Source organism: Hippocampus bargibanti, linkage group LG08 (genome assembly GCF_051943395.1).
Source record: "Hippocampus bargibanti isolate YZ-2025 linkage group LG08, ASM5194339v1, whole genome shotgun sequence".
Lineage (NCBI taxonomy): Eukaryota > Metazoa > Chordata > Actinopteri > Syngnathiformes > Syngnathidae > Hippocampus > Hippocampus bargibanti.
In genome coordinates this window covers 8,076,265-8,099,000 of record NC_142741.1, presented here as the reverse complement: position 1 = coordinate 8,099,000, position 22,736 = coordinate 8,076,265, and the positions used below count along the sequence as shown (strand labels likewise).

The 22,736-nt window shown below is 40.9% G+C and overlaps 1 protein-coding gene and 1 long non-coding RNA gene across 11 annotated transcripts in view; one reads left to right on the top strand and one right to left on the bottom strand.

Annotated features, from left to right (window-relative positions):
• myo1b (myosin IB) overlaps positions 1 to 22,736 on the bottom strand; it is a 90,959-nt gene that overhangs the window by 53,094 nt on the left and 15,129 nt on the right. For all 10 annotated transcript variants that reach the window (XM_089003535.1, XM_089003538.1, XM_089003536.1 and 7 more), the window contains 4 exons: positions 6,746 to 6,840; positions 2,715 to 2,819; positions 1,764 to 1,810; positions 479 to 542 (listed from right to left, as the gene is read on the bottom strand). In XM_089003535.1, the coding sequence (XP_088859661.1) occupies positions 479 to 542; positions 1,764 to 1,810; positions 2,715 to 2,819; positions 6,746 to 6,840 (311 nt within the window). The remainder of the gene's footprint in view (positions 1 to 478; positions 543 to 1,763; positions 1,811 to 2,714; positions 2,820 to 6,745; positions 6,841 to 22,736) is intronic.
• On the top strand, positions 7,806 to 22,734 carry LOC148894500 (uncharacterized). Its single transcript, XR_016115903.1, has 3 exons — positions 7,806 to 8,292; positions 17,985 to 18,086; positions 21,852 to 22,734. It is a non-coding gene; the product is annotated as an uncharacterized LOC148894500 (long non-coding RNA).

Genomic DNA, 22,736 nt, shown 5'->3' with positions numbered 1-22,736 from the left:
GGTTTTCTTTGGGAGTGACCAGGTTGGATAGGATCAGGAATGAGTACATTAGAGGGACAACTCATATTAGAGGCTTTGGAGAGAAAGTCAGAGAGGCCGGACTGAGATGGTTTGAACATGTCCAGAGGAGAGAGAATGACTATATCGGGAGAAGGATGCTGAATCTTGAACTGCCAGGCAGGAGACCAAGAGGAAGACCGAAGAGGAGGTTTATGGATGTGGTCAAAGAGGACAGGAAGGTAGCTGTTCTAAGAGGATAGGATGCACAAAACCGGGATAGATGGAGGAAATTGATTTGCTGTGGCTGAAGGGAAAAGCCGAAAGGAAAAGAAGAAGAAGAGGAGGGGTGGGGCTGAGGGGTGTCTGTACAGTTGTTTCAATGAACTGCTGACATATTTCTTTTTTTGTATGGCACGCACATGCAGTACTGAAAAATACTTCAGAACAGTGGGAGGCATTTAGGGAGTGGGTTACTTACAGTTGCTGATGACTCCGCCGAGAGGATCTCCTTTGAAGTCAAACTCAATGTCCATGTACTTTCCCTGTAGGTTACAGGTTACCGGTTACAAAATGGCAGATAGAGGCAAAAAATAAAGGGCGAGGACGTTAGGGGTGGACTAAAAATGTGATTCTGGGCATATGCATGTGACACTGTGGTCAGGACCGACCAAGCTTAAGCATCTTAAACGATAGTTTCATGACCGTCGGTGGGCGTTTGGTGACCTGCTATCCTGTGGCATGTCATCACGACCTTGTCTGAAGGTTTCGGGGCCAAGGTTACCTAAATATAAACAGATCAGAGGCGTAATCCTTTATAATAATCCTGCACGGCTACGACGCTGGTCTGATTTCATCGCCACGATGGAGATTAGCGATTTTATATCGCACGGCGGTCGGGGGAATGTGACGGGGTTGAACGGTGAAGCTAGCCTCAAAGGCTGCATTCGAAAGACCTCCATGAGAGGCCACTGCAAAGAAACCCAACCGGGTAGGAAAAAAAAATCCACCCATTCACCTATTTTCCGCCACTTATCCAGGGTCAGGTTGCTGGGGCAGCAGTTTTAATAGGAAAGCCTTAACATCCCTCTCCCCAGCCACTTCGTCCAGATCTTCCCGGGAGATCCCGAGGCGTTACCAGGCCACCTGGGTGACATAGTCTCTCCAGTGTGTCCTGGGTCGTCCCGGAGACTCCCGCTAGTAAAACATGCCCGGACCACCTGTCCAGAAGGTATCCTAATCAGATCCCCAAGCCACTTTATCTGGTACCTTGATGTGGAGGAGAAGCGGCTCGACACAGAGACCCTCCCGGATGACCAAGCTTCTTGCCTTTTTTCTAAGGGACCGTGGCCTGTGTCCGGGATATGGTTCTTTCGCTTTTCACCAGGTGTCAAATCAACGGAATGATGTTCGGGGGGGGGGGGCATAGTCAAATTCAAAGTTGAAAGCCATGTTTGCTGCTGAGGCGAAGCGTAGGGGAGTGTGTTTGTCCCAAAACAAAACTGTATGGGGGTTGTCACCATGTATAACACGACATCGGTGACTTGTGCACCCTTAGGGATGAATTCCATTTCAAACCCGATCGAGACGTATCTGCCGCAGATGGACACCCACCGCGATCTAAACGATCACATTCAGCAATTGAAGTATTTTAAGACGCACGCGTCTCTCTAAAAATAATTGGTCACGCGCATCAGTCCCTCAAGCATGGACGGTGGCGGTTTGAGGGGTTGGAGAAGAAATGAATAATGTGTCAAGATACTCACAAATCTGGACGAGTTGTCATTCCTCACCGTCTTGGCATTTCCGAAGGCTGAAAAATTGGGAAAGAGTCATTCAAAAATGGCGGCAAATAGATATTCTGAAATTAAAAATATGACGTAGAGTGCCATTCCCTAATGTGTTTGGGTTTTGGTTTTCCTTGTTTGGGTGTCGATAAAGCGCTGGCCATGGCCTTTGACAATGTCTTTTTATTTTCCACAAGGGGGCAGCATTTCCCCTTTTTTCATGTTAGCGCTTTGTTCATCTGTTGTTCAAGCGCTATATAGACCAATACAGTATGTCTTGCATTATATTTTGAACAGCTGCCCCTATTTCAAGTTCATATAACTCCAGACCCATATAACTTAGTTGATTAACTCATTGCCATTCCCGAATTTATTTGGGAATTGAAAAGCATGATGTGGAGCGCCATTCCCGAATTTGTTCGGGTGTTGGTTTTTCTTACCTTTTGTTCAGACACCCTCATTTCAAGGTCATATAATTCCAGACCCATATAACTTAGGAATGAATGTTTCTGATGAAAGTCGAGAGTCTAAGGTTTCTTGCGCTGCATTGAATGTTAATATCGTCCAAAAACTCAATATTCTGTGGGTCCTGGAATTCGAGTGACGATGACAAAAACCCTGGTACTGAAGTGCACACATTCTTGCACAATTCTGGCAGTGAATGAGTTAAGGAGAAATACCCCAATTTATTTTTAAAGAGGAACCACCCCCCAATTTTTTTAGGGGATCTAAGTAGCAAGAAAAGTAGCAATTTAAGATACTTCCTGTTGGTTGGTGGCAAGTTTAGTCGTGCAAAAGGAAAACATCATTGTTCAGTGCACATGTTTTGGATTATGGAAAAAAAATAATCAGGAGAAAACGAGCGGCGGCGCTACACTTGATTTGACACAGACAGTCCATGACGGCACTTTAGGGACTCTCTTTACTCACCTTCCAGCACAGGATTGGACTGCAGTAACTGTTCCTTGACCTTATTGACCTCCTGGCCCTTCCCACACACCGCTGCCACGTATGACATCACCAGCTTACTGGCCTCTGCAACAACACACGCGGTTAAGTATCAAAAAGTCTACTCAGTTGTGATTTATCTTTCGATCTGACAGCTACCCCACCGCCCCAGTGAAAAAAAAAAATATACAAAAGAGAGTGTCCGTTTTTGGGATGATTACAACATCATGATGACCATTGAGACACCCAGATGACGCCATGTTGAAAAAAAGGACATTTGGGGCGAAGGGGAGATGACGATCTCATGTTGTGGACTGGCAACGGAGGATCACTTCACCCTCCCCCCATGCCCTAGAAGCGATGACGCGAGGCTACGTGGCAGCAAGCCATAGCGAGGCGCTTGCCATTTGCCGATGGTACACATCACGAATGAGCCTGGCGGGTCATCAAAATGCTAAGATGATGGGGGGAGGGGGTCATTGAGGCTAAAAATCATTTTCAGATGAGTAAGCACACTTCGACTTTTAAACTATTAACACGAGCTGCATTCAGTGTGAATATTTCTTGATTTATTTATCTGGCTATCCAGCTTTCTAGCTAGCTATCTCGCTAGCTAGCTTGCTATCTAGCTGGCTGGCTGGCTATCTAGCTGGTTGGCTAACTATCTAGCTGGCTGACTATTAGCTATCGATTGGCTACCTAGCTAGCTTTCTATCTGAGTTATTTCCGGGTTGAGCGAACACTGGCGCGTGTGGCTGAACACACACACACAGAAAAACTTATCCTGTGACTGTAAAGTGACCTTGAGAATTTTGAAAGGAGCTTATAAATGAAATGTATTATTATAATGAACATGCAATACCCAAACAGAGTAGATGACGGGTGTTCATCGTCAGCATTGCAACGTCAACCTTCCCAGGCTCTTTAAGCTCTGAGAAAACCCCCAAATGCCACATCAGCGCCGATGACCCAGATCAGGGGGGAGGCGGGACATTTTTTTTAGATGGCCTTGCTCTCCACGACAAAGCTTCAGGGACGATGAGATTACCAAAATCCATATTTATCGCCTCGGTTTAGCTGGCCGGCATCTTGGGACAGGGTTTTTTGGTTTTTTGTTTGTTTGTTAATATCAGCCAGATCACCTCAATACAACCCAAATCATCATGGAAAAATATATTTTTATATTATTATTAATTTATATTATTTTTAATGTTTTTTTAAATACTATCCATTCCATCAATTATATATCAGAAAGCCTTTAATAACAATAAAAATAATAAAAATAACTGCAACAACAAAACACTAACACTAATACTAATACAGTGGGACCTTGGCTTACAAACTTAATTGGTTCGCAGACATAGTGTGTAAGCCGAAAAGTGTGTATCCCAAAAATTAATTTCCCATAGGAAACCATTAAAATGAGAATAATCCGTTTCCAGGTCAACAAAACATAATTTTCTACTTTCTAATTTTCTAAGCCTTAAAGGACAACCGACGTCACTTTTTTGTTTTTTAACTGACACCAGAAAAACGTTTTATAGCATCTAAAATACCCAAAACATGCAGTATGATATTTTTAGTCAAATGCAAAACACCAATAAAAATGACTTAAAGTGTCCAAAATCTGCAAAAAACTGAGCTGCGAATTGGGCATTTTCAGAAAGTCCCCCTTTCGTGACGTCACACCAAGACGTCTTGCATTGCTTGTGAATCAAAACAATGGCTTCAGATTCCGAGAATATGCTTTCTTGTTACACATCCAGTTATGAATATGATTCAAATGGTCCTGATGAGCAAAGCATACATGTTTGCAATCGATTAAAGAATTTATTTGGGCCATTTTGAGGCAAATGGGCGGGGGGGGGGGGGGGGGGGGGGGGGGGGGGGGGGGGGGGGGGGGTAATGTCTCACCCAAGAAGAGGCAGAAAAATGGCGACCAGCTCTGGTGAGAAATGAATCAGCTCGTTTCCACAGGCTGATACTATCTTTCCATGGATTTTGCCTCCCTCTGCGGGTGGCTTTTGGGTGTAAGACATGGTTTAAAAAAACAGTACAGCAAAATACATTGACGTGATGGAAAGACGCTACAATGCGTCTTTTTTACGGTGAGGAGGCGGTCCTTTTCTGACGTCACGTACGGACTCGTCACCAACTCAAAAACAAGACTTCCTGAATGTTCAGCGCGAGTCTTAAAACGTAAAATATAGTTTTATGCGGTGGAATCTTATTAAAATACGCCCAGTAGAAGTCATTTGAAGTCATTTTACAAATTATGGACACAACTTGTCTGGAGACGTTGGTTGTCCTTTAAAACTACACATAATATACCTTATTTTATGTATAATAAATGTGCTATAGTATTACGATTAAAGAAATAAACTGTACTTTACAATAAAGCCATTTTATTTACCTTTGTGATGGTCGTTAATGTCTTGATGGAACGGAGTGTCCGGTTTCCTCAGTATTAAACACTTGATGAGGAACATAGGCTGCTTTCACCATCTTGAGGAATTATCCCTTGTAGGTGCTTTCTCTGTGATAATTGTATCTAGTTCATCAATTGTGATCTGTTTAGCTGGGTTAATAGATTTTTGCATCAAGTGTACAGATGACTTGTGCGGGTTATTTGTGATTGATTGGATATTTCACCGTCCAGTATACACTTTGCTTTTGAACTCAAAGTTGAAATGGGTCCAAATTTCTCTGTTTTCTATCGATTCTCACAATTTTACTTGTTTTTTTTCCCCTTTTCTTTTTTTTGTTTCAAGCTCTGTCCTCTCCCTTTCGTGTGTGTGTGTGTTTTCTCTCTCTCTCCGTCTGCCTGTCTCTTTAATGTTTAACCCCCCGCCCCCGACACTGCTGGGTTCTTGACCAATCACGTGGCTTTAACCGAAGACGCCATTTTGTTTGTTTGTTTTGAGAACGGCCTCAATCTCTCTCTGTCTATAACCCCATCCCCCACTGCTGCGTTCGTGACCAATCCGTGTGTATACCGAAAAATAGTTCGTATGCCAAGATAACATTTTCATAAATGTAACGTTTGTAAACCGAACAGTTCGTAAGCCAAGGGGTTCGTAAACCGAGGTCCCACTGTACTACTAAAAATACTACTAATAAAGTAAAAGCCAAAGTCAAAGTCAGCTTTATTGTCAAATATGTTAATATTCATGACATACAGCACAGATGAAATTACTGTCCTCTCGGGCCCAGCACTTATGACTTTAACAAACATAACAAACATAATAAACATGAAAACGCCAATTTGCCGGGAGAGGGGAGCCGCTGCGTGTTCAATAATAATACACTAATACTAATAATACCAATACCAATATGAATAATAATACTAATAATAATAACAATGATAATAAATTTCATTTATATGCGCCTTTCAAAACTCTCAAGGTCACTTTACAGTCACAGGCGATTTTTTTTTTTTGTGGGTGAGCAGCGGCCACACGCGCCAGCGTGCACTCAACCCTGAAGTAACTCAAATAGATAGAAAGCTAGCTAGCGAATAAATAGCTAACAGATAGCTAATAGCTAGCTAGATAACTAGCCAGCCAGCTAGTTATATTGCTAATAGCTAGCTAGCTAGATAGCCAGCCAGCCAGCTAGATAGCAAATAGATAACAAATAGCTAGCGAGTCACACAGTGCGGAAATTTACAAACTACAGCAGCAAAATTGAAAGGGCTGGTGTTGGGGGGGGGGGGGGGGGGGGGTTGAAAAGAAAAAAAAAAAAAAAAAACAAAGTGGACAAAATGGTCAAAATCCGACTTCAACGGACAGTTAGGACGGTGGAAAAAAATAATAATCTCTCTCTAAACAGTAACCCAAATAGAACTGTACAGTGCCTCTTTGCAATTTTTTTGATGATGATACTCGACAAAAACCCTGGTACTGGAGCGGACACATTTTTGCACATCGTCTGCCAGTGAATGAGTTAAGAAATAAAATCTCGCTTAAGTAAAATAAATAAATACAATAAAATACAGACAAATTGTGTCTTACCAGTCTTCCCCGCCCCACTTTCCCCCGTAATGAGTATACACTGGTCCTTGTCCTGGTCTCGGAGTGACCGGTAGGCCTCATCTGCCAAAGCGTAACTGCAGGGAAGGGGGAGAGAAAAAAAAAATAGTAAAACTTTGGTTTTTGAACATCTGGGTTATCAACCAATTCGGTTTTCGACCAAATATTTTGTCTTTTTTTTATGTCTTGGTTTACAACCGAAAATGGGTTCTCAAAATAACTGAGCGCATCTGAATGCACCACTCGACTCCCTCCACTTCCTTGTGTCGCGTCTTATTGTGACCGACGCATTAACCTTGTGTAATGTTTTATGAGCAAGCATGATTGTTTTGTACAATATCAATAAAAAAGCAGATATTGATAACATTGATTATAATGGGAAATGTTTTGGTTTTCAGAATCAGAAAGCATTTAAAAGTCCCACAACGGGGACATTTGCGACCAATTCGTTTTTCGAACAGGTTTCTGTAACTAATTATGGTCAAAAACTAAGGTTTGACTGTATAATTAGAATCCAACAGCGGCAAGATTTGCCTCTAGCTTACATAACCAAAATGTTATCTGTGGTTTTATTTACGTCCCTGTTTTGTGTTTGTAAAATGTCTTTGGGAGCTTTGAAAGGCGCTTATGAAAAAGTTATTATTATTATTATTACAAACACGTGGATACGATACTCAATTGATTTGATCTCAAAAAGCACCATTTTTCAGCAGGTACTCTTTTTTGGCTTATGAGCGCCTTGGCTAACGAACCTTTCGTCTTACGAATGTTAAATTCACGAGAATTTAATCTTGGCATACAAACTATTTTTATGGATACACACGGAGCGCCACAATTAGTGATATGTCGTTCATGAACGAGCCCGTTCTCCTAACATGGAAATGACAGCAAACTTATTTTTGTCCTATATTCCCCACCCCCAGTCTTCAGTTAAAGCAACACATGATTGGTCAAGAACGCAGCAGTGAGGGAGAGGGGGATGTTACAGAAATACAGAGCTGCAAATAAAAATAGAGAGACAGACGACAGAGAGTGAGAAAATTGATAGAAAAAACAGTGAAATTTGGACTCGTTTCAACTTTATTGATAGTTCAAAGGCAGACTGTAGACTGCAAGTTTAAAATATCCCGTCAATCAGGGTCCACAAATAACCCGCACAAGCCATCTGTACACTTGAAGCAAAAAGCTATCAACCCAACAAACCAGAACACAATTGATGAGGAACGAGGTAAAATTATCTCAGAGAAAGAACGGCAACTTCGCTCGGATATCGTCAAGAGGCAACCCGGAAGTTCTTCATCCATTGATGATTTCAAGGCTAGCCACGGATGGTTCGAGAACTTTAAGTGTTGTAAACGGATTCAGTGTCATTTGTCATGGTGAGGCAGTTCTGACGATAAAGCTGCCAAAGCTTACAAGTAATCATTCCTCAAGATGGTGGAAGAAGAAAGCTACGTTCCTCATCAAGTGTTTAATGCTGATGAAACCGGCCACTCCATTCCATCAAGCCATCAACGACCGTCACAAAGGTAAATAAAAACACTTTATAATACAGGACAGTTAATTTCTTTAATTAGAATACCATAGCCCATTTATTTTGCATACAATAAGGTATATTTTGTGTAGTTTCAAGGCTTAGAAAATTAGAAAGTAGAAAATTATGTTTTATGGGGACCTGGGAACGGATTATTCCCATTTTAATGGTTTCGTACGGAAAATGAATGTTTGGGATACACACTTTTCACCTTACACTATGTCTGGGAACCAATTAAGTTCGTAAGCCAAGGTATCACTGTATCACTGTTCCCTTTCGTGTGTGTGTGTGTGTGTGTGTGTGTGTGTGTGTGTTTTATCACTCTCAGTCGTCTGCCTGTCTCTTTAATGTTTTACCACCCCCTCACTGCTGCGTTTTTGACCAATCACGTGGCTTTAACCGAAGACTGGGGCCGGGGAATAGAGGAGAAAAAAAAGTCGGCTCCCATTCTCACTCTCTCGCTATCTGTAACCCCACCCCCTCACTGCTGCGTTCTTGACCAATCACGTTGCTTTAACCGAAGACTGGGGTCGGGGAAATCGAGGACAAAAACAGTCGGCCGCCATTTTGTTGTTAGGAAAACGGGCTTGTTTTCAAACAACACATCACTCATTGTGGCAGCTCCGTGTGTATGCCGAAAAATAGTTCGTATGCAAAGGTAAAATTGTCATAAATGTAACGTTTGTAAACCGAAAAGTTCGTAAACCAAGGGGTTCGTAAACCGAGGTATCACTGTATTTATATCAGGGTGGAGGCGGGATGGATGGCTCAATAGTATGTCCTATATACATAAGGCGTATAAGGCACAGGGCCATCTTTTGAAGAAAATCAAGGCTTTTGGATGCACCTTAGACACAAAATACAATACATATCGGGGGAAGGGGGTGTGTATGATGGGAAAAATATGGATTTCATAATACACAGCTAAAACATGACATGTGGAGGTCATCATTTGTCCGAATGCTTCAAATGATGGATTCTTTATGAATGAATAAATAAATAAATAAATAAATAAATAAATAACCCAGCTGGACATGGAAAAATTGGAAACTCCCCTCTGACAAAAGCAACACAATCAGTTTTTACCTTTGGCAACCTTTCCCCGACATAATGCGTCCGATTTGAAAAATCAAGATGAACGTCATCCCCCCCATTCCTATCAGATCTCATCCGTTTGCACTTTTGCTCTGACTTTCGACCTCGACTGAAAAAGGTGGCGCGATGTGGCAGATGTCTTCTTTGTGTAGAGCCTTCTGTCGCCCGACTTGATCCTGACAATGAACAAATCATCATACAATTATCCCGCCGAGGGGGAAGAAATGGGGGCCGAAGGAGATGAGGGTACCAGCAGGGAGAAAAGGGGGAGTTGCTAGGGACTTTTCCAAGTGAGTCACAACCAGCCAAGATTCCACACACAGTTGTGCAAAGCTACCATGATTACAGTAGCTTGGCTAAATTGTGAGTCATTTAGCCTCCGAGTCTCTATTCAACATTTTGAATGGATATCGACTTACGACCAATTTGACTTATGACCGTAAGTAATTTAGATGTTACCTGTATAAGGCGCACCCGTCTGTCTGTAAGGCGCGCCTTCGATGAATGAAAAAATGATTCAAATATTATATATAGATATATAAAAGTTTTCCTAATATTAGGCACACCGCATTATGAGGCGCGACAGTAGAGGCTGTGGTTACGCAATCCTTCTTCGATAGGGGAAAATGGAGTCGGTGGCTGCTGACATTCGTTGGGAGACCCGTTGTGACTCAATATGACTTCACATATAAGGTGCACCAGCGTACAAGGCGCATAGTCATTTTTTCAAGAAAATGAAGGCTTTTGGGTGCGCCTTATACACCGGATAATATGGTACTTGCTTCACTCCCGTAGATTTAAACATCCGTCAACGACGAAGCGATTAAGGCGGAGTCCAGACGGGCGTTAGGCCGCCAATGTGGTCTTGAGACGGGGGACATGGCCCCGAGAGCGGAGGTTGGGCTTGGCGCTTCCCTTTCACCTCAGACTGCAGGGATTTTACACGTGGCAGCGGTGAAAAAAAAAACCCACAAGTGCGCAAGTGACATCAGCGCTTGGAAAAGAGTTGGGCCTGCTTTCAACTCAAGTTCTGGTGAGCAGGAAATCAGGGTTCTGGCAAAAAAACGCATCCCCGCTCGTGGACGGCATCCAACACTTAAATTATACACGAAGAGTGTAGTGGCGATGCCGTTTAATTTGGTGTGTAACACACTTATTGGACGTCAGCGGTTTCTATTTTGAGTCGGCATCAGGGGAGACCGGTGATTTCCAAGCCAACGGGCTTCCCTGCTGGCCAGGACATCCGACTGGCCCTGCTACAAAACAACTACTTTCTGAAACACCAGGTGGACCGAGAGGCTGATCGAGCCTAGCCGAAAACACATACCCACCGACGCATGTGTGAAAACAGACTGCGGTTGTCGCACAGCTGGGGTGGTTGGTGGCCAGGTAGGATACAAAAGAAGTCAGGTCTGAACACATGTGGCCCAGATGTGACGTATTTGACAGTAAAGCTAGAAAGTTAGATAGCTAAATAGCTAGATAGCCGGCTAGCTATCTAGATAAAATGATACATAAATATAAATACGGATTTATATTTGTTATATATTGTGTATATGTATTATATATATAAAAATATATATTTAAAATATATACGATGTCATGATGCCAAAAGAAATTTTAAATAATTTTGTGTGTTCTGGATTTTGGATGGGAGAAAGGTCTGCATTTCTCCCCATCCAAAACAGTAGAGTTGGGCGACCACTAATTAATTCTGAGAAGGTGATTGCAACCACCTGGGAATGGCCAATTGCCGCTGGGACCCGATTGGCCAGAAGCTTAGGTGAAGCACCTTTAAAGCCAGACTGAGCGAGTCACTTCGGGGGAGGAAGAAGAGGGACAAAGGACAACCTGGAGAGCAGTGTTACCTGGGGTCTGCCGAAAACTGATATCAACTTCAAATAAAGAAAACTCACAATACCCTTCCTGCACCTGGCTGAGTGAACTTTTATCAACTTTCCACCTGCTTGCTGTCTCGCCGCACGACATACATTTTAATCTCTCTCTCTCTCTCTCTCTCTCTCTCTCTCTCTCTCTCTCTCTCTCTCTCTCTCTCTCTCTCTCTCTCTCTCTCTCTCTCTCTCTCTCTCTCTCTCTCTCTCTCTCTCTCTCTCTCTCTCTCTCTCTCTCTCTCTCTCTCTCTCTCTCTCTCTCTCTCTATCTCTATATATATATATATATACAGTAAAGTCTCGTTATATCGATATTCAAGGGAGTCCGAAAAAATATCGATATAACCGGGACTATCGATATATCCGACCCTGTTTTTTCTCCGTGCGTGCATAGAAATAGTATCGATATAACCGGGACTATCGATATATCCGATATCGATATAACGAGACTTTACTATATATATATATATATATATATATATATATATATATATATATATATATATATATATATATATATATATACATATACACACACACATATACAGGTAACATCCGAGTTACGACCGGGTTCCGTTCTGACAAAACGGTCGTAAATCGAAAAGCATTCAAAATGGTTGACGCGGCCGACCACGTGATCATAACAAATGACGACACGCTGGCATCTCCCATACGACAGTATAGTATACGATGTCAATCTGTTGTTTCGAAGCAACGTTTTCTATTGAATATGATTAGATACCGGGCGGCCCGGTAGCCGAGTGGTTAGCACACCGGCTTCACAGTGCAGAGGTCGCCGGTTCGCGTCCCGGTCCGGCCTCCCTGTGTGGAGTTTGCATGTTCTCCCCGGACCCGCGTGGGTTTTCTCCAGGTCCTCCGGTTTCCTCCCACACTCCAAAAACATGCATGGCAGGCAGATTGACAACTCCAAATTGTCCCTAGGTGTGAGTGTGAGAGTGACTGTTGTATGTCTTTGTGTGCCCTGCGATTGGCTTGCAACCAATTCAGGGTGTCCCCCGCCTTGTGCCCGAAGACAGCTGAGATAGACTCCAGCAACCCCCGCGACCCTAATGAGGAATAAGCGGTACGGAAAATGAGATGAGATGAGAGACTATTAGATACCAAAATGTTGACAGTTCATTTATGAATCTTGTAACTTTTAGTGCCATTTTAAATTTCTCTCGATGAGAAGGTTTCTTCAGCCGTCATCTGTACAAATTTGAAGGTTTCGGACGTTTCGCCTCCTATCCAAGAGGCTTCGTCAGCGAACTAAAGTCTGACTGGTCGTATCGGCCCTATTTATATATCCCTAATGTCCAGACATGGCGGCGCCGGACACAGCTATGATAGGTCCCTACTCTCAGGTTGGGGTGAGCAGAGGACCACTCCCTGTGGCCCCACTGATTGTTCCTACATTCCTGACTAACGACTGGCCTATTTGCCCCACTCCCACCGGTATCACCTCATCAGCATTACGAATGTTGCCTAACCTGTTTTTCCTAAGCAGGCTATTGTTTGAACGATCCAAATTGAACCTCACCCCACCAGACCGGTTTAATGAAGATAGAATTTTAGCGAAAGAACATAGATCGTTTGAAAGGGGGGTAAAAGAAGCGATTCTTATAAAACAACAAAATCCTTCATTAAACCAGAATCCAGTCAGGAATGTAGGAACAATCAGTAAAAGTGATCAGTGTTGAATGCAGAATTCGCCGCTATTCCTGAATTTATTTGGAATTGAAAAGTGTGACGTGGAGAGCCATTCCCGAATTTGTTGTTTTTTTTGTTTTTTGTTTTTTTGCCGGGGGTGCCGAAAAAGCGCTGGTCAGACCTCTGGCGATGCTTTTTCCTTCCAGGAGTGGGCAGCATTTGCCTTTTTTTCCATGTTAGCGCTTTGTTAAAGCGCTCTATAAATCAATATGTATGTATTGTCTTGTATTTTGTACAGCTACCTCCATTTCAAGCTTGGATACATCCACACCCATATAACTTTGGAATTAACTGTCACAATACAAACACGTTTCACAACAATAAAAAAAAATGCCATTCACGACTTTATTTTGGAATAGAAAACATGACAGAGCGCCATTCCTGAATTAATTCGGGTTTCGTTTTTTCTAACTTGGGCGCCGAGAAAGCTCTGGCCAGACCCTTACACAAAGGGGGCAGCATTTCCCTTTTTTCCCATGTTAGCGCTTTGTTCCAGCTTCCGCTGTTAAAACCAATGTTTATGTGTTGCATTTTATTTTGGACAGTTGCCCTCATTTCGAGCTCAGAGAACTTCAGGCCCATATAATTTAGGAAATAACTTTTTTTTTTTTTTTTAAATGAAAGAAGATAGTCCAAGGTTTCTAACACTGTATTAACTGTTAATGTAGTCATAAAACTCAATATTCTGTTGGTCCTGCAATTTGAGTGAAAATGACGAAAAACCTGGCACTGGAGTGGACATATTTTTTGCACATCGTCTGGCAGTGAATTAGTTAAGATAAAATAAAATGAGCGTGGGAACATATTCATTCACATGATTTCCAGCTCAATTAGGGCACAAAGTCCAGTAGGAATAAGCAATAATACAGTGACATACACCATATAGATTTACGACCTTTTGGCGATGCCGAGCAACAATAAGCAAACCAAGGTGCGGTGCCATTAATCAGTAAAATGATCAAAGTTCAGCCAAACCATAAATTGACAGGGTGAATGTCACACGCAAGAAGTTGTGTACGAAACCGTCGATTCAGCAAAATGGGATGCGGTCTGCTGCCATCTTAAATCGATCCGGGAATGCCGACGCTCGCTTCTTGACTGATAGTCATCGGAGGGAGCATATCACTCTTACTCAGGCATCCCATCATTGGCTCTCTATTGATTTGAGATTTATTTTTAACATCCGATTATTGTTTGTTTCAATAATCACCCTACCTCGTCTTCAGGTCTGCAGACCAGACAACGGAGGCACTCTTTCTAATGGCTTCCCACTAAACGTTAGTCAAGCCCTCTTGCTGCTCCTGATTTGAACTTCATTTTCATTCACTGGCTTTTAACACAGCACGAGACTTAATTTTTAGTATGACCATTTTTTGTACTCTCGATCATCTATATTCCTCATTTATTGTTTTATTATATATGTGAATTATTTTAGATAACAAAACTATTTTAGCTAAGCGAACTTTGTACACAATAGCCATTGTTTTTAAAGTGCTCTACAAATACAGCCGAGTTACACTAAGACCACCTGAAATTTGAGACTGGTGTACCAAATCCATTTTCACGACAGAATTATAATACATTTAATTTCAAGCGCCTTTCAAAACACCCAAGGACACTTCACAACAAAAATAAAACAAAGCACATAACAATAAAACCGTAAGTAAAATAATAAATAATAAAATAGCAGATTGAAGTAGATATTGAAAGCAATTTTAAACAGATGGGTTTTGAGGTGGGACTTGAAAATAGGGAGGGAGTCAATATTACGGATGTTGGGTGGAAGTGAATTCCAGAGTTTGGCAGCAGAGCGGCTGAAAGCTCTGCATCCCATCGTGGTGAGACGAGCAGAGGGCACATAGAGGTGAAGGGAGGATGAGGATCTGAGGGACCGAGAGGGAACGGAGATTTGAAGCAGGTCGGAAAGATAGTGAGGGGCAAGGTTATGGATGGCTTTGAATGTAAACACAAGTATTTTGAATTTCATTCGATGTTTAACAGGGAGCCAGTGGAGCTGCTGGAGGACAGGAGCCTGAGGAACATTACATTCGTAAGAATATAATGGCATACGAACCAGGTTTCGGGAAACACACGGAGTGCCACAATATCTGGCGGACTAGTTTTCGGCGGAAGAACACCAAACCACGCGGCCGATCAGCGCCACCATGGCTGCCGGACTACTTTTACACACCCCCTTTCTCTGAGTGCATACGTGGTTTGTTATCAACAATACATTGGCTATTATGGGACCGAAAAAGACCCCACCACAGGCTAATGTTCAGCCGAAGAGTTCACAAAAGAAAATTATGGTCGAGCAGAAGAAGATCATCGAGAAACACGAACGAGGTGTGCGTTTGTGTGATTTAGCATCCCAGTACTAGTATTCTAAGTCAACTATTGCTACGTGTGGCTAAGGGTGTTTCTGTGTTGTCTAAGCAACGGTCTCAGGCTATAGAAGAGTTTGAAAAACTTCTGTTGATTTGGAATAACGAAAAGCAGCTAGCAAGGAACAGTATGAGTGAGGGTATTATCGCCGAGAAAGCATGGCAACTTCACTCTGAAATCATCTAGAGCAGGGGTCGGGAACCTATAGCTCGCGCGCCATATATCTTTTTGATGATTGTATATGATCTCTTGATGATTGTATATGGCTCGCCGATAAATCTTTATACATATTCTCGCTTTTTTTCTATTCATTTTCTGTTGGGGCTGCAGTTGGCGGAAAGCGCAAGTTTGATTGGATGACACTGACCTAGGTTGGCAAAGAGCACAATTTTGATTGGATGATACTGGCCGTCAGTTGAAAAAAGTAAACGCCCCTTTAAATGAGACCGACGAGTAAAAACAAAGTACACTTCAGCTGCTTGAATGCACCAGAGATTCACCTTTGTGGAGAGAAAAGGTTCTGATTCTAATTTGCAATGAAACAATAACATTGATGAAACAGTCGAATGTCAGTGACATTTTAACGTTAAAAACGTTAGCATCAATATACTTCTGTGAGAAGTATGTTGCACAGCAAGTGTGGAAGGTAATAAACCGTGTGCAAGTGGGCTAGCAGTAACTTTGCGTATAGACCCAGCAAGTTGACTTTCATTCCGATCTTTTAGCTGGATTTTTACCAATATTGAGGAACGGAAATCATTCATGTTAACGGTGAGTACTATCAAAGTTATTTTAAATAATACATTCTGACATTTTGTTGAAAAGTGGCCACGCGTGCGTCTGTGTGCGTTTGTGTGTGCGTTTGTTTGTGTGTGTGTGTGTGCTCGCGTGTTGTGGCTCTCACTGAAAAACATTTCTAAATATTTTACTTTTATGGCTCTTAGTCAAAAAGGTTCCCGACCCCTGATCTCAAGGCAACTACATCAACGACCATCACAAAGGTCACTAAAATGACTATTATACAGTACAGTTTGTTTCATTAATTACAAAACAATAGCACATTTATTATACATAAAATACGGTATATTTTGTGTAGTTTTAAAGGACAACCGACGTCTCCGGACAAGTTGTGTCCATAATTTGTAAAATGGCTTCAAATGACTTCTACTGGGCGTATTTTAATAAGATTCCACTGCATATAGCTATGTTTTACATTTTAAGACTCGCGTTGAACATTCAGGAAGTCTTGTTTTTGAGTTGGTAACGAGTCCTCACGTTACGTCATGAAAGGACCCCCCCCGCCCCCTTCCCCGACCGACAAAAACACACATTGTAGCAGTCCATCACATCAATGTATTTTGCTGTACTGTTTATCTGAAAACCTTGACGTTACATCCAAAGGCCGCCAGCAGAGGGAGACCAAGCTCCATGGAAGGAATTTATCAGCCTGTGGAAACGGGCTGATTCATTCCTCACAGCTCGGTGGCCATTTTCTTGCCTCTTTTTGGGTGAGACATTCCCCCCGCCCGTTTGCCTCAAAATGACACGGAACAAATTCTTTAATCGATTGCAAACATGTATGCTTTCCTCTTCAGAACTATTTGAATCATATTCATAACTGAATGTGTAACAAGAAATCACATTATCCGAATCTGAAGCCATTGTTTTTATTCTCCAGCAATGCAAGACGTCTTGGGGTGATGACTTTCTGAAAATGCCCAATTCGCAGCTCAATTTTTTTGCAGATTTTGGACACTTTAAGTCATTTTTATTGGTGTTTTGCATTTGAATAAAAATATCATGCTGCGTGTTTTGGGTAATTTAGATGCTATAAAACGTTTTTCTGATGTCAGTTAAAAAACAAAAAAGTGACGTCGTTTGCCCTTTAAGGCTTATTTAGTAGAAAAATGTTTTATGGGGACCTGGAAACGGATTATTCTCATTTTTAATGGTTTCCTCTGGGAAATTAATAATAATAATAATAATAATAATAATAATAATAATAATAATAATAATAATAATAAATTTCATTTCTAAGCGCCTCTATAAACTTTCATGTTTACTTTAAAGTCACTGTTTAAGTTTTTTTTCTGTGGGTGAGCAGCGGGATGTTTGGAAGACACACTTTTTGCCTTACACACACTTTCTGGGAAGCAATTAAGTTTGTAAGCTGAGGTATCACTGTATATAAAATAAAATGAATACAAAATAATAGCACATTTGTTGCCATTTAAGAAAAAATACTTGGTGATTAAACGGACTCTGGCTTTTATCCGCTACGCACGGGCCTCTTCTGGCACAAAAGATATTCCTCCCCGACTTCCATTGGGTCTCTAGACAACCAAAGACAGAGCCGCCCGGGCTAATTGACGAGCGTCACCCTTTGTTTGGTGTTGGCAGCTTCGCAGCAACGCTGACGTCACCTGGCTTTCGGACAGATGGTCGGCCAAATAGCTAAATGGCCAAGGGGAGCGACAGTCTGACTCAAGACTACAAGAGCAAGTGGCCTTCTGATCCTCTGGCCAAGCCCCCGTCTCATCATTTGCCCCCCTTTTCATCACATAATCTTGTCTGAGATGTGCAACACACTCTCTTTTGCCAACAGATGCAGCTGAGCTCCACCATCCGCTGATCCTTTTCAGGCTTCGTGGATGAAGTGGACAGCGGCTGACGACTTGGGGGACTTGGACTCATCAGTCAATCACAGGTGACATCAAATGTTTTTTGTATGAATAATAGTATAGTTAATAGGAGTAATTAGAAAAAACAAATAATTTTTTTAGTATGATGATTTTTTTGACAATAATAAAAATAAGCCACGGTCGTTCGAAGGGATACTCATGTGTGGACGAAGTTCAGAACGCAGGTCACATGTTGATTGGAACAAAAAAAAAAAACGTGACTGTAAAGTGTCCTTCAGAGTTTTGAAATGCGCCTATAAATGAAATGTATTATTATTTCAGATAAAAATAAAACAAAGTTGCTTTTTAGTATTAATAATACTATAGTTAATAGGAATAATTTAAAAAAAGAGAAGTTGTTTTTTTTAGTATTTGGAGACTTTTGACAAGACTAAAAAAAGTCAAGGTCGTTTCAAAGGATATTCGTAAGGACAAAGATCACGTATGTTGATTGGAATAAATAAAAATAAAACAGAGTTGCTTTATTTTACTATGAATAATACTATAATTAATAGTAGTAATTAAAAAATGATGTTGCTTTTTTTTAGTATTTGGGATTTTTTTTTACAATACAAAAAGTCAAGGTCGTTTGAAGGAATACTTAGTGTGGACTAAATTCATAGGGCCGGTCACGTATGTTGATTGGAATAAATAAAAATGAAACAAAGTGGCTTTTTGAGTATGAATAAAAATATAATTAATAGTCGTAATGAAAAATAAACTAAGTTGCTTTTTTTAGTATTTGGGATTTTTTTGACAATAATAAAAAAAAGTAGAAGTCGTTTGAAGGGATACTCGTGTTCATAGCGCAGGTCACGTATGTTGATTGGAATAAATAAAAATAAAACAGTTGGTTTTTTAGTATGAATAATAATAGTAATAAAAAAATAAGTTGCTTTTTTTTAGTAGTATTTAGTAGTATTTTGGTACATTTCAGATATATATCATTTGTAAACCAATGAACCATGCAAATGTAACCAAAATACTAAATAAAGTACTTTTTAACCTGTCACAATAACAGTATCGTTGAAGACGATCGACATGTGCATTCAGACAAAGGGGGTGTAGAAAGGTAGGCCGGCTGGGGTGCTGTTCGGTCATGTGCTTTGGTGTTCTTCCGCTGAAGAATACGCCGCCAGCCGTGGTGGGTGTGTATACCGAAAAGTAGTGCTTAAAGGACAACCGACGTCACTTTTTTGTTTTTTATCTGACATCAGAAAAACGTTTTATAGCATTTAAAATACCCAAAACACGCGATATGATATTTTTAATGAAATGCAAAACACCAATAAAAATGACTTAAAGTGTCCAAAATTTGCCAAAAACTGAGCTGCGAATTGGGCATTTTCAGAAAGACCCGCCCCCAGTTTGTGACGTCACGCCAAGACGTCTTGCATTGCTTGAGAATCAAAACAATGGCTTCATATTCGGAGAATATGCTTTCTTGTTACACCTCCAGTTATGAATATGATTCAAATAGTTCTGAAGAGGAAAGCAAACATGTTTGCAATTGATTAAATAATTTATTCCATGCCATTTTGAGGCAACATTGGGGAGAAACGATCATCAGAAAAGAGGCACATAATGGCGACCTCCTGTGGCCACCTCCGTTTTCACAGGCTGATAAATTCCTTATATGGAGCCTGAACACCCTCTTCTGGCGGCTTTTGGGTGCAACATAAGGTTTTCAGACCAAATAATACAGCAAAATACATTGACGTGTTGGAAGGACTGCTACAATATGTCTTTTTTTCGGTCAGGGGGGTTCCTTTAGTGACGTCACGTACGGACTCGTCACCAACTCAAAAACAAGACTTCCTGAATATTTAGTGTGAGTCTTAAAACGTAAAATATAGCTACATGCGGTGGAATCTTTTTAAAATACGCTCAGTAGAAGTCATTTGAAGCCATTTTACAAATTATGGACACAATTTGACCGGAGACGTCGGTTGTCCTTTAATCCAAGGTTTAAATTCATAAATTTAATGTTCGTAAACCGAAAATTTCGTAAGGCAAGGTGTTCGTAAACCGAGGCCCCACTGTATTTGGGATTTTATTTTTAGAATAATAAAAAAGGCAGGGTCTTAAAAGGACACTGACATGAGTGGACTGCTCATAGCGCAGGTCACGTCTGTTGTTTGAAATAAATAAAAATCAAACAAAATAGCTTTTTTCGGTATTTTGAAATTATTTTGATGAAAAAAAAGTAAAGGTCATTTGAAAGGGCAATCACAGTTAACAGTGCAGGTCACATATGCTGTTTGGAATAAAAAAAAAATATGTTTCTTTTTTTTAGTATTTGGGATTTTTTTTTTTTTTAACAATAATAAAAAAGTCTAGGTCGCTTGAAGGTGCAGTCACATGTGTGGGCTATGTTCATAGTGCAGGTCACGTATGTTGTTTGGAATGAAAGATAAATAAAATACATTTGCTTTTTTCAGAATTTTGTGACACTAAAAAAAGTCAAGGTCGTTTGAAGGGGCAGTCACGTGTGGACTAAGTTCATAGTGCAGGTCACACATGCTATTGGGGATTTTTTTTAAGTTGCTTTTTTTAGCATTTATTTCATTTAGCATTTTTTGACAAAAAAAGTAGTCAAGGTCATTATGAGGGACACATGTTTTTGTCACTTTTTTCGTATTTGGGATTTTTTTACAATAATAAAAAAGTCAAGGTCGTTTGAAGGGGCAGTCAGACGTGTGGGCTAAGTCCATACTGGAGGTCACATATTTTGTTTGGAATGAAAAAATAAAATAAAGTGGCTTTTTTTTGTATCTAGATTTTTTTTTTACACTAAAAAAGTCAAGGTCATTTGAAGGGGCAGTCACATGTGCAGACTCAGTTCATAGTGCAATCACACATGCTATTGGGAATTTATTGACGTTGATTTTATTTTAATATTTCAGAATTTTTTTTACAAAAAATGAGGGACACTCATGTTTTTAGTCACTTTTTTTAGTATTTGGGAATGTTTTTTTTTACAATAATAAAACAAGTTAAGGTCGTTTTAAAGGCACTGACATGTGTGAGCTCAGTTCACAGCGCAGGTCACATATGTTAAAATTAAAAAAATGCATTTTTCCCTGAGTATTTCAGAATTTTTTGGGACAAAAAAAAAAGAGTCAAGGTCGTTTGAAGGGGCATTCAAATTTATAGCCTAAGTTCATAGAGCAGGTCACATATGTTAATTACAATTGTTAAAAATTGCTTATATTTTATTTTTTTATTTTCTTTTTAACATCTGGGAATTTTTTACTTTTTTTGATAAAAAAAGTCACGGTCATGATGAGGGACATGTTTTTTGTCACATTTTTTAGTATTTGGGAATTTCTTTACAGTAATTTAAAAAGTTGAGGTCGTTTGAAGGGGCACTCACATGTGTGGACTCAGTTCACATATTGGATTGGATTTACCTTTATTAGTCTCGCAGTGGAGAAATTTACATTTCACAGCAGCAAAATTATGAAAGAAATGAAATATGAATGAGATATGCTGTTTAAATAAAGAAGTAGCTTTTTTTAGTACAGGTAACATCCAATTTACGACCGGTTTCCGTTCTGACGAAACGGTCGTAAATCAAACGGTCGTAAATCGAAATGCATTCAAAATTGCTGACGCGAGGTTTATACGACAGGATAGAATACGATGTCAATCTGTTGTTTTTAAGCAACGTTTTCTATAGAATATTATTACATAGCAAAATGTTGACAGTTCACTTATAAATCTTATAACTTTTAGTGTCATTTTAATAATTTTATATTTCATATTATCAATCTTTCTTACTGTGTCAGCGCACTCGCTTTCTGCTGACCCAAATACTTCCCACGCATGCGACCTGTCCAAAAATCACTCTCCCTGCTAACGGAGAAGTCACCCAACACACACGCTCGGACTGAGGCAGACGCTGAAGCAAAAAAAGTTCTACCGGTTGCCCTCTCCCCGGCCGTACTCCGCACCGACGAGAAGCCGGACCCAGGGACCGTCTGCAATGCCGAGTCGCCCAATTCGTCATCTCACCGCTTAGCAGAACGAACTGTCTCAAAGAGGCAGCAGCACCGACCGTGAGCCCGACGCGGCGTTTGCGTCGCGGCAATCCCACCCGCCCGAGCGCCGACATCAACTGACGCCACGGCGTCAGGGAAACCCGCCCCCCCCTTCCGATTGCTGTGCAAGTGAGATGCTGTCAGACTGCAGAAAATTGTTGCATGCGTTTGTTAAGAAACTGTTATTACGTATCGTCATTTTGTGCAATGCCACTCGGGCAAATAAAGATCCTACTTGTTCGATATTGTCACGTTCGGATTGACAGCCGGGGCGGGGCCACGCCTCCCCGCTTCCAATGCTGTCAATTCCTTCATCAGGATGCTAAAATGGGACGCTGTCAACTTGCATTTGTACTTTGTATTACCCTGGACTTTCTATATCTTCGGGGCTCAGCCACAGACCTGGCGGTCGTGGTCGTAAGTACGGGTGGTCGTAATTTGCGCCGGTTGCAAATCGGATGTTATATGTATTTCAGAATTTTTTTGACCAAAAAAAAAAAAGTCAAGGTTTGAAGGGACACTCAAATATATGGACTCAGTTCATAGTTCAGGTCACATACATAGTTTGGGAATAAAAAAAAGTTCATTTTTTTAGTATTTCAGAATTTTTTTGACAAAAAAAGTCGTCAAGGT